Source organism: Myxine glutinosa, chromosome 1 (genome assembly GCF_964187855.1).
Source record: "Myxine glutinosa chromosome 1, kmMyxGlut1.1, whole genome shotgun sequence".
NCBI lineage: Eukaryota > Metazoa > Chordata > Myxini > Myxiniformes > Myxinidae > Myxine > Myxine glutinosa.
This window is the reverse complement of record NC_136261.1, coordinates 107,307,002-107,318,186: the sequence shown is the minus strand read 5'-3', so window position 1 is coordinate 107,318,186 and position 11,185 is coordinate 107,307,002. Positions and strand designations below refer to the sequence as shown.

Below are 11,185 nucleotides of genomic sequence, written 5' to 3'. Positions count from 1 at the left end.
TTTGGCACACAAATCATTTTGCACTAAAGGGCACTCGGTATAATGCATACCTCAGCCATTGGCAACACAACATTCAAACCTTTTACTTCACACACCTTTAAGTATACAGGTATACCATTTAAGGATACTTGGCGTAACCAACCCGGCATGTCGCCACAATATTTCGCTTACAGTCAGACAGAGAAACAAACACAAAAACAGAGTTTAAAATGTCTCATAAAAGTTTCAATTTCAGACACATCAACATCTCACTTTGCGTGCCTTTTCCTTTGCAAATTTTGTCACAAATTCAACCAGATCAAGTGCTGATGCCTGGGCATGTTCAAGTGATGTAGTTGCCAAGCCAACTCGTCTCTTTTCCAACATTGTAGAGCATATGTAAGTTTCTATAAGTTTGAGCTTTGAGAAACTAAGTTCACCAATAATTGCCACTGACACTGTATAAAATAATTTGTATAAAACTGTGACCCTTTAAGGTTCAGTAATGCGCCCCTCTGATGTCTGCGCCCGAGGCGGCTGCCTAGTTGGTCTAATGGTAGCGCCGGCCCTGGTTGCCAGGGAAGTGACTATACAACCAACATGGCGGCACGCAAGGCATCATGGGATAGCTCTGAAAACCCTCCATAGTCTATATGCTTCAAAATGTTGCAGGAGGTCGTTCTTTGGATCAATTTCCACTTAAAAGAAGTGATTGAAATAATGAACGTTACATTTGGGATTATGATTTCAGAATCACAAGGTATTGGCTTCAGATGGGAACATCAAATAACTTATGAGTAAACAGTTGTACATTTGCTTCAACATGTAATTATTATTACCGTTATGGTGCTGTAAATGCTTCTTGTCTTTCTTGGTCGATATTTTCTCAGACATTGCCGTGTGTGTGTCCGGAGATCGCGGCGAGCGGGAAAAATGAGTTATGATTTATGAAGCCAACTGAGGTGAATTAATTAAATAATTGATGCGGTACACGCAGCTAGTCCAAGGGAACTAATATAAGAAACGAATAAACTATCCAACGAAGAGAAAAGTCAGTGAATAAAGAGGGGAAAATAAGCAAAGTACCACTGTGAAAATGAAATCTGACGTGTTGCTCTGGTAAACTATAGGCGCCCGCGGAACTACGTAACTTCCGGTTAGTGCACCCATCGCGACAACAGTCACGTGATTGTATACGTTGAAAACAAACCACAAAAGGGCACGTGTTACAGCTTACTTCCGGTAGTCTCGCCCTCACCTAAAGGAATTTAGAGTCATTCATGATATTTCTGTTAAAAGCAAAAATTAGAGACAAGAGCCACATTATTTGTAACAACGCTGAAACTATTAATCACAAAATCAGTTATTAACGTCGCACTTTGACTATAAAATAATAAATTATACCAGGCCTGGGATCGCCATGGTAACGGAGCTTCCCGGAAGTAAACATAAACGGAAGCCTCTCGCGTTCGCATCTCTCGGCACTTTTGAACTTGAAGAGGCTGCAATCTTCGTTCTAATATCGCGGATTAATGCTGGGAAAGAGCGCGAAAATATCGTGTGAGCTTTAACGGCGTCAGTGGTATGTTCGTCTTGGTTCTACTTGTTTAAAATGACCTAGCATATGTGTATTTAATAGGATTATATATGATCTATTAGTATTATGACGCAGATAAAACCATACAAAGCCATCCCCCAGACAAAAACGTCGTTGTACTTTTGTGAGCATTAAGGAAGCATGTGTGCTTGTCGCCGAGTTCAGAATACATGATGGTGTGCATATTAATTACATATCAGTCATAAATGTATTACGTACGCACGGGTACGAACAATAAAATAATAACTGAGTAAAGGAATAGAAGAAAGGACAGAAATGAAGGGAAGAGAACACAGAGCGTGGGAGGATTTTATTTTTTTGTATACATAGTCGAGGCTCGTGGAAGAGCAAATACACTGAACGGATCAGGAGGTAACAGGATGCAAAAGGAACAGTAAAGAAGGGGGAGACACTAGCAGCAGAGTATAAGGCCAAGATAGAGGGAGGTGGACAAACAATGGGTGTGGGGATCAGGAATGGGGTGGGCCAGATGATGCATGACCCCATGCATGTACTTTGACAAGATGGATATAGAAGGAAGCTCTAAGGAGGGAAAACTGGGAATTTGGAAGGAGGAGGGATTGGGATAGGGTGTGAGAGGGGGGAAATGCGTTGGGGAGGTTAACAAGGGCAGAAAATAATATGATTTAGAATTTGGACAATCTGATAGATGGTGGTGAACAGATGTCTTGAAGACCTGAAGGGAAGAATGACATTTTGAAGAGAATGTGGAAGTTGGTTCCACATGGAGGACAAAGAGAAACGAATGCGTGGAAGTGAGCAGTGATCCTGGATTTAGGTACTTTCACCATGCAGGAGGGGATTGGTCGTGGACTGTGTGTTCCCTGCAGAAACCTGGTGATTGGTGGGGGGGGGGGGGGGGGGGGGGAGCAAAGCACAGAAAGAGCAGAGGGTGCAAGACCATATAGGAGGCGGTCAAACACAGAGAGACCACCGACCTGACTGTGATGGTGAAGTGATAGACCCATCGACTCAGCTTCATCATGGGGGATTCCAATAATCTTGAAGGCCTTTGTTTCCATGGCATCAAGCTGAACAAGATGTGAGGCGGGAGAGCCAGCTCGGAGCGGAGAGCAGTACTCCATCAAACTGTGGATCAACGCCTTATAGTCAGTTTCCTTATGTAATTTTGCTGACTTTTTGGGGGAATAGGAAAACTACACATTTTCTGAAAGCTTATGGGTCACTGAGTGCGAAAATCGATGTTGGCATTTTTGAAAATTACTCAATGGCGGCCATATTTGAATTCAAAATGGCCACCCAGGTTTCAACTACTTTTCAACATAATTCAGGCATTTTTTTTACTCTATGAAGCGCATTTTTGTGTCACAAAATAGCATTTATTATGGGTGGTAGCTCATTTTGCATAGTTCCAGTGCAATCAGAGTGCCACCATTTTGTTTTTTAAGATGGCTGCCATTACAAACCAAATAATTAAGATCTTATTAATCGGCAAGGACTTTTTTGTAATAGACTAAGTTTTAATGGCTATATAAGAGCAAATGAGTTCATACAGTCACAAGGATAAAACCACATTGGAAGGTAGTTTTTAAAATTCCTCTATGGCCGCCATATTGGAATTCAAAATGGCCGTCATGTTTCAACTACCGGTATTTTTCAATATAACTTGGGCATTTGTCATTCTATGAAGCCCATTTTTTTGGCAAAAAGTAGCATTTGTTACGCATGGCAGTTCATTTTGCATGATTGAAGTGCAGTCAGAGTGCCGCCATTTTGATTTTCAAAATGGCCACCATTTTGGAGCCATTTACCACTCAGGCTTTAGGGTGAACACATGTTCTTAATGGTTAGTTTATCAGGCACAAATTACATAAGGGAATTGACTTCAGTGTTCAATATCTCGAAAATGGATTACCAACAACTTGAGTTCAAAACCAACAAATAACACATTCATAATTCTAATGCTACTTTCAAGTCATCATGAATGCTCTTGAGCACTCACCATCACCACCTCTAACTCTTTGTGGTTCAGAATGTCAACTGAATCCAAGGCCAGTTAAGTGGAACAGTACTGTGCATTAGCTGTTACCAACACATTCCACTGGTAGGCAAATTCTATAAGCATGATGGGTGACTACATTTCGCCATCACTGTCATCATCTGTTAGTAGCTCAGTGAAGTAATCGTCATCGTTTTCACACTGATCTCGATTACAAAGACAGAGATCTGTACATGGCAAGTTCTCTGATCTGCATGAACACAGCCTTGAAGAACAATTCGTGGTGCATCTACATCGTACAATTTCGATGATGGCTTTTGGTGCTGGGAGTTCATATGTTGTTAGTGGTCTCAGTTGATCATTGGCATCATTGTAAAACCCATTCTGAAGTGTATCCAGGAATTATTGGTGGAAAACATCAGCTTGACCCCATACTCTAGCTTGGATGCGAAGTCTTAAGATGTGTTGCTTCAAGGCACCAATTGTAGGTGGTAGCTTTGTACTCTCAGCCATGTGTTTACAGAAGAGGTGCCAGCGCAATTCAGGTATACTCTGGATATGAATTCCTTTCGGACAATACACTGAGCAGACAAAAGCAGCCAGCACAGAAACGAGGTCTTCAGTGACGTCACTCTTTTGCATTAGCGTCTGGAGTGCTTTAATTGCATCACTTTCAGCTTTTAGGAAGACTTTCAACCACGTTGTCTTGCCTACTAGTGAAAACCTTCCGGTGTTATCAGTACCGGTGAATGCGTGAAAAGCGGGTAAGGCCTTGGCCTTTTCTTCGCCTAGAGCAACCCAAATGGGGAGTATGTCCACAACACCCGATGTCATTGACATTGATGTGTTCTTTATCAGAAGAGGATAGTTGGCAATCGCAAGTACCAGAACATCTGTATCTGGAGAGAAGATTGTCATCTCGGCATTGCTTGGACTCCGCTGTGATGCAGACACTGCCAAACAAATCATCAAGGTGTCTGCTTCCTCATGATTATTGTCTTCAAACTGTAGACTAGTGTTGCTCCTAGTACGACCAGACGCTGATACAATTATCAACTTATGAGAGTCGTTGTTGTACTCCAGAGTCTTTTCTGCCAAGTACTCTGTCAAGTCAGCCTTGGTTTGATCATGGGAGAGAAGACGTCTCATTGTTATGTGCTTGATGTTGGTGTCATCAGTAACTTGGTGTCTAATTGGATCTTTGCCGTGACGGCTCTTGTCTCTAGTTGTGCTCTTGAGTGAATCCAGCTTGTATTTGTCAAACACTAGAATAATTTCATCATTACCATTCGTCATCCACAGCAGTTTGGCATTAAAGCATATACTCAGATCCTTTACAGTTTTTACTGTTTCTGGCTTTGTCAGTTTTTGAACCACCACCATACCATCTACCACAGCGATTTTCCGACTTGAAAGTGGGTCGGTGACAGACGTGGCTGCTGCATTCATGGATTCCACATGATCACCTTGCGAAACTCTTTGGTCTGACAATACTGGAGCCTCTGAATTCCCAGTGACAGTATCACCCTGCGAATCTATTGGGTGTTGCAGAACTGGAGTCTGTGAATCACCAGTGACAGTGGATGGTCCCACCTCTTCTTGAGTTAGCTTCTCCAGTGCATGGATTAAGTTGGATTTGTCAGTACATGCCAACATTGATCCATTTGGCACGAACAATGCTCTCGGTGTTAAGGTGAACTCATAATTGCCAATTGCGAGCTTTCGGTCAATATCTCGGCTTGACCTAGAGAGGACCATCAATCGTCCGTACAGATCTTTGGTTTCCTTCAGATCAACAACTTTATCTCGAATCTTCGTGGTCTGCTTCTTGTTTCCAGACATGTACATGTCATTTTTATCTTTCTTCACTGGTGCCCATATGCTGACGTCTCCATTGATTCGCTCCTTTACATACTCTTCATACAATTTCTGCCCGATGTCATCAATGTTCAGTATCTGTGACACATATTGCTCAGGGACATAAGCATGTGTCATAAGATTGTAGATGATGTGGTCATCCTCAACGGCAAAAGGATTACCATGACTCAGAATGGCAGCCTTGATTTTGTCAACTACACTGTGCTCTCGCTTGACCGTGCTTGACTGAGCTCCCCCTCCGACCTGCCTTAAATGACATATCTGTCCCTGGGAATAATTTTAGAGCTCTGTGCGTATGTTTATTGATATCCGTGCCCCTGAAAACATAGGTATAGACACTTTATTTGCATTTCTATGTGCTCTAAGAGCAAAGATATGGCAAATTATAGGTGAAAATCGCGGCCATTTTGAAAACCCAAAATGGCCGCCATAACGACATTTTAAAAAATGCCAACATTGATTTTCACTCTCAGTGAACCTTTAACTTCAGAAAAATGTAAAAATCAGCAATTCCCCACAAAAAGCCAGCAAACAACTTTCCGAGGACACAGCAAACCTGACTATTAAACTATTATATATGTGGATAGAAGTTCAGAAAGGAAGGACTTTTTACAACAGACGATGCCCAGTCGGCGACTGACTTTGGAAGCCAACTTTGAAAAGTGGTTTGCCCAATAATTGAGATAGAAGGGAAAGTTTTGGAGGATATGGGAGGAAGGGAGAGGAAGATCGGCATTTATAGACCACTCGGGAGGAGGAAGAGTCAAAAAATTGCCATTTTGCAGACGTAATAAATATATTGCTTTATATTTGTTACTAGTATATCTATCATTTTAATGGAGTCAAAGTTTGTATCTTTAATAAGTGCTGTTTTTCAGGAGCAAAATGTCAGCGCTTAATGGTAAACGTGGAGCAGGGATAATGGATGAATTCACATACCATGTAGAAGAGGCTCAAACACAAAACTCAGAGATTACTCCTGCACAAAGATCTGAGAAGATGATGCAAGAATTTGAGCACAGCTGGATGGAAACTGAAGCCAAAGTACAGTCCATGTCACAAAGGTACTTATAGGTAGGAGATGGTAGCTTGTTGGCTCTGTGTGGATGTATTACATATAGCTTCTGAATTGGTCCTGTTTATAACTTTTACAATAAAATGTAAAATACCTACACATGGTAGATACGTCCTACTTAACTTTAAGAATACCATTAGCTAACTTGGGGGTAGTTTTCTTACCCAAAATATTGTTACGTAAAAGGGGGGATTCATAGATACTGTAGATTGTGGTAAGAATAGTATGGACCATGTTCATGAGTAGGGTATAAGTAATCCTGTATTAGGGATCTGTCAAAGATAAGTCATATAACTCATATGTAGCATGTGCACTGAGGCGGCAGTGACCATCCTTTATGTAGCACAGTAAGGTAATGTTGTGTTGCGTAAAACTTCCTGTACAGGTGAAGCCAGGTAGAGGACTTGTGGCACAAAGGTGCATAGAAAGTGCTTCAAAATATTTAAATAGACAACAATATAGGCTGTTTGGCCAGAGAACTGAAAGCCATGGCTTTGCAGTGAGCTGTGGGTCCCCGTTTGATGGTGGAGCATGAAGGAGGGCCACTTGGCAGGGTGGGCTGGACCTACAGATGTCTCTGCCCACAGGCAGCAGCCGGCCAATTGTGGGAGCAGCTGTATGCTTGAAAGGCGGTTCCAGAGATGGTAAAGGCGGTATCCATGCATGTGTGTGAGAGATTACATGGCCTATTCCAGGAGACAACACCCCTTTCTCTTTCTGCTTCATCATTCCCCTTGTTTGATGTCGAGTGGAGACGTGTATGCCACCTGCTCATCGCCATTCCTCATCACCATCCGGTCATTTTGCTCCCTGAGCCATACTTCGCCTTCTGCCACACCAGCCTGCTTAGGTCGTGGCAGACCCAGAGAACAGCTCATGCCTGATTGAAGTCCTCACCTGTGGTCCCCTTTGTTGTCTGAATTTGGTATTGTCGGTGCCATTAGCGGCATTATTTATTTTGTATACTAGAGAGTTCATAGAACACGATACCGTGCGCATCGTTACTTCAATTTTACTTCAAATAGCAATAAAATAATGATTTTAACTCTTGTTTAAAAAATCCAAAACTTTCGTGCTAGTGAAGTAGTCCAGAAGCAGTCCCGAACACCACCCTTATACACCACCCCCATTGAACCTTTATTTCAAATTGAACTACAGTACTGCAAAACTGGAGGTTTTGGAAGTATTATGGCAGGCAATTTATGTTCTTCAGTCTTCAAGTATATAACTCGATTTAAATAGTATATTGTAAAAGTCGTATAAATAAATGAATTCTGGTTTACCGACAATTTCCTCAGTGTCTATTATACCACCCTACCACGTTACATTAGTTTTTCGTGCCTGTTGTACGTGTCCTTTATGACGTTATCAAAAACAGTAAGTTTCCTCTTTGGAATGATTTTCAATTTTGTTTGACTGTTTGATTTTCAATTTGCAAGCAGACAGAGTAAAAAAATATTATCTCACTTCTCTCAGCGCATGCACAATCAGGACAAATTCAAAGCTAAAGTACGTTTAAACGAAAGACTTGTCATCCTATTCATGTGTCCGATTCATGTTCAAAATATAACATTCAATTTCAATAAGTTGTTCATAAACTGATAAGACAAACAGATGGATAGAGAGACGTGAACCAATTATTGATTAACACCACTTTTTGCTTCGTGTATGCAGGGTAACAAGTGTTAACCCCACTTTTTGCTCTGCGTATGCAGGGTAACAAGTGTGTGTCTTTTCTCACCTTTCATCCCTATCTGTGTCTGTCGACTGCCAGATCTGTTCCTTTTAGCTATTCATAGCATCTTGTCCATCCTTATCCCCATATAATCTACCATATAAAACACGTGTGTGTGTGTGTGTGTGTGTGTGTGTGTGTGTGTGTGTGTGTGTGTGTGTGTGTGTGTGTGTGTGTGTGTGTGTGTGTGTGTGTGTGTGTGTGTGTGTGTGTGTGTGTGTCTTCATCAGGGTCAGCTTTAAAGGCGTTGAGTAGTGCTTTTGGAGAGATTTGAGTGGAGGGGGTTTAAGGGGCAATCTTTGAACATGACTGTGTGTCAACGGGTTAAAAGAACTAAAAGACTCTGAGGACCCAAAAGACCCCAAGGACCCAGAAGATCCCAAGGACCCAGACGACCCCAAGGACTCTGAAGACCCAAAATACCCCAAAGACCCAAAATACCCTGAAGATCCAATGGACCCCAAAGACCCTGAAGACCTGAGGATCCAAAAGACCCCGACGATCCAAAAGACCCAAACAACAAAGAGGACCCAAAATACCCCAAGGACTCAGAAGACCCCCAAGGACTCTGAGATCCAAAATACCCTGAAGACTCAAAATACCCCAAAGACCCAAAAGACTGAAAAGACCCTATGGACCTCAAAGACCCAAAAGTTTGGTAAGACCCAAACACCCAAAATACACAAAGACCCAAAATACCCTGTAGACTGCTAAAGACCCAAAAGACTAAAAAGACCCTGAAGACACGATGGACCCCAAAGACCCAAAATACCCCGAGGATCCAAAAGACGCAAACAACCTTAAGGACCCAAATGACAAAGAGGACCCTGAAGACCCCAAGGACTCAGAAGAACCCCAAGTACTCTGAAGATACAAAATACCCAAAAGACCAAAAAGACCCAATGAACCCCAAACACCCAAAATACCCCAAAGATCCAAAATACCCCAAAGACCCACAAGACTGGAAAGACCCAATGGACCCCAAAGACCCAAAATTTTGGATAGACCTAAAAGACCCAAACACCCAAAATACCTGAAGCCCAAAATACCATGTAGACTGATGAAGACTCAAAATACTAAAAAGACCCTGAAGACACAATGGACCCCAAAGACCCAAAATACCCTGAGGATCCAAAAGATCCAAACAACCCTTAAGACCCAAATGGCAAAGAGGACCCAGAAGACCCCAAGGACCAAGAAGACTCCAAGGACTCTGAAGACCCAAACTACCCTGAAGATCCAAAAGACACAAAAGACCCTGAAGACTGTTAAAGACCCAAAAGACCATTAAGACCCAAGATTTTGGTAAGACCCAAAATACCCAAATACCCGAAGACCCAAAATAATCTGTAGACTGTTAAAGACACAAAAGACCATGAAGACCCCAAGGACTCTCAATAACCAAAACACCTCAAAGTCCCAAAATATGGAAAAGTCCTTGAAGACCCAATGGACCCCAAATACCCTGAAGACCCAAAAGACCCAAATGACCCTGAAGACCATTAAAGACCCAAAAGACCCTGAAGACTCTTAAATACCCAAAAGACCACAAAAAAAAACAAAAGACAATGAAGACCCCAAATTCCCCAAAGAGCCATAAAGACCCCAAAGACCCAAAAGACTGAAAAGACCCAAGACCCATAAAGACCCAAAAGACCCCAAAATACACCAAATACCCTGAAAGACCCAAAATACCATGAAGACACAAAAGACCCCCCAAGACCCTTAAAGACCCAAAAGACAAAAAAAAAAACCCAAAACACCCCAAAGACCCTTAAATATCCAGAAGACCCAAAATACCCCAAAGACCCCAAATACCCTTAAATATCCAGAAGACCCCAAATACCCCAAAGACAAAAAGACCCTTAAAGACCCAAAATACAACAAAAACCCAAAAGGCCCTAAAGACCCAAAATTCCCCAAAGACCCCTAAAGACACTAAAGACCCAAAACACTGAAAAGACCCCAAGACCCTTAAACACCCATAAAGACCCCCAAAGACCCAACACACTGAAAATACCCCAAGACCCTTAAAGACCCAAAAGACCATGAAGACCCAAAAGACCCTGGAGACCCAAAATACCCCAAAGACCCTGAAGACCCAAAAGACCCTGAAGATTCAAAGACCCTTAAATAACCAGATGACCCAGAAGACTGACCCTGAAGATCCAAAGACCCTTAAATAACCAGATGACCCAGATGACCAAGACCCAAAAGACTGAAAAGACCATGAAGACCCCAGAGACCCAAAATATCCCAAAGACCCTTAAAGGACTCTCTGTCCTTTCTCTCTGTCCTTTTCTTTGTCTTTCTCTTTGTCTCTGTCCTTAATGGACTCTGTGTCCTTTCCTCCTGACAAGATGGAAAAGTTTCTGTCAACCCTCGACTCTGATTCTGCAACTGGACCTGACGGCATCAGCCCACGGGTCCTAAAATCTTGTTCTTCCGCTCTTTCATTCCCTCTCTCTGTTCTCTTCACCCTCTCTTTTGCTCAAGGTCATCTGCCATCTGCTTGGAAATCTGCCAACATCACCGCTTTGCACAAAAAAGGTGCAAAAACAGATCCCAGCAACTACAGACCAATCAGCCTTCTCCCAATTATCAGCAAAGTCATGGAATCCATCATTGCTTCAGATATGAAATCTTTCCTCTTCTCCAATGGCTTGATCTCTGATCATCAATTTGGTTTCAGACCTGGTCACTCTACTCTGGACATGCTGCTTCTGCTTTCTCAACAATGGATGGAGGTCATCAATGCCAAACAGGAAATTAGAGCTGTCTCCCTTGACATATCACGTGCCTTCGATACGGTCTGGCACCCCACTCTGCTCACCAAACTCTCCTCTTTTGGTATCCATGGAAATCTCCACACATGGCTGGCGGACTTCCTCTCTAGTCGTAGTCAACATGTGGCCCTGAATGGGTTTCTCTCATCTCCTC

At 42.4% G+C, this 11,185-nt stretch overlaps 2 protein-coding genes across 4 annotated transcripts in view; one reads left to right on the top strand and one right to left on the bottom strand.

The window, feature by feature from the left end:
- Positions 1–1,116, bottom strand: part of MYCBPAP (MYCBP associated protein) — a 59,142-nt gene extending 58,026 nt beyond the window's left edge. For all 3 annotated transcript variants that reach the window (XM_068116786.2, XM_078775787.1, XM_068116789.2), the window contains exon 1: positions 819–1,116. In XM_068116786.2, the coding sequence (XP_067972887.2) occupies positions 819–873 (55 nt within the window). In that variant the 5' untranslated portion in view covers positions 874–1,116. The remainder of the gene's footprint in view (positions 1–818) is intronic.
- Positions 1,117–1,426: 310 nt separating this feature from the next.
- Positions 1,427–11,185, top strand: part of LOC144889745 (uncharacterized) — a 48,312-nt gene continuing 38,553 nt past the window's right edge. The window contains exons 1-2 of the mRNA XM_078770931.1: positions 1,427–1,561; positions 6,314–6,499. Of these exons, the coding sequence (XP_078627057.1) occupies positions 6,321–6,499 (179 nt within the window). The 5' untranslated portion in view covers positions 1,427–1,561; positions 6,314–6,320. The remainder of the gene's footprint in view (positions 1,562–6,313; positions 6,500–11,185) is intronic.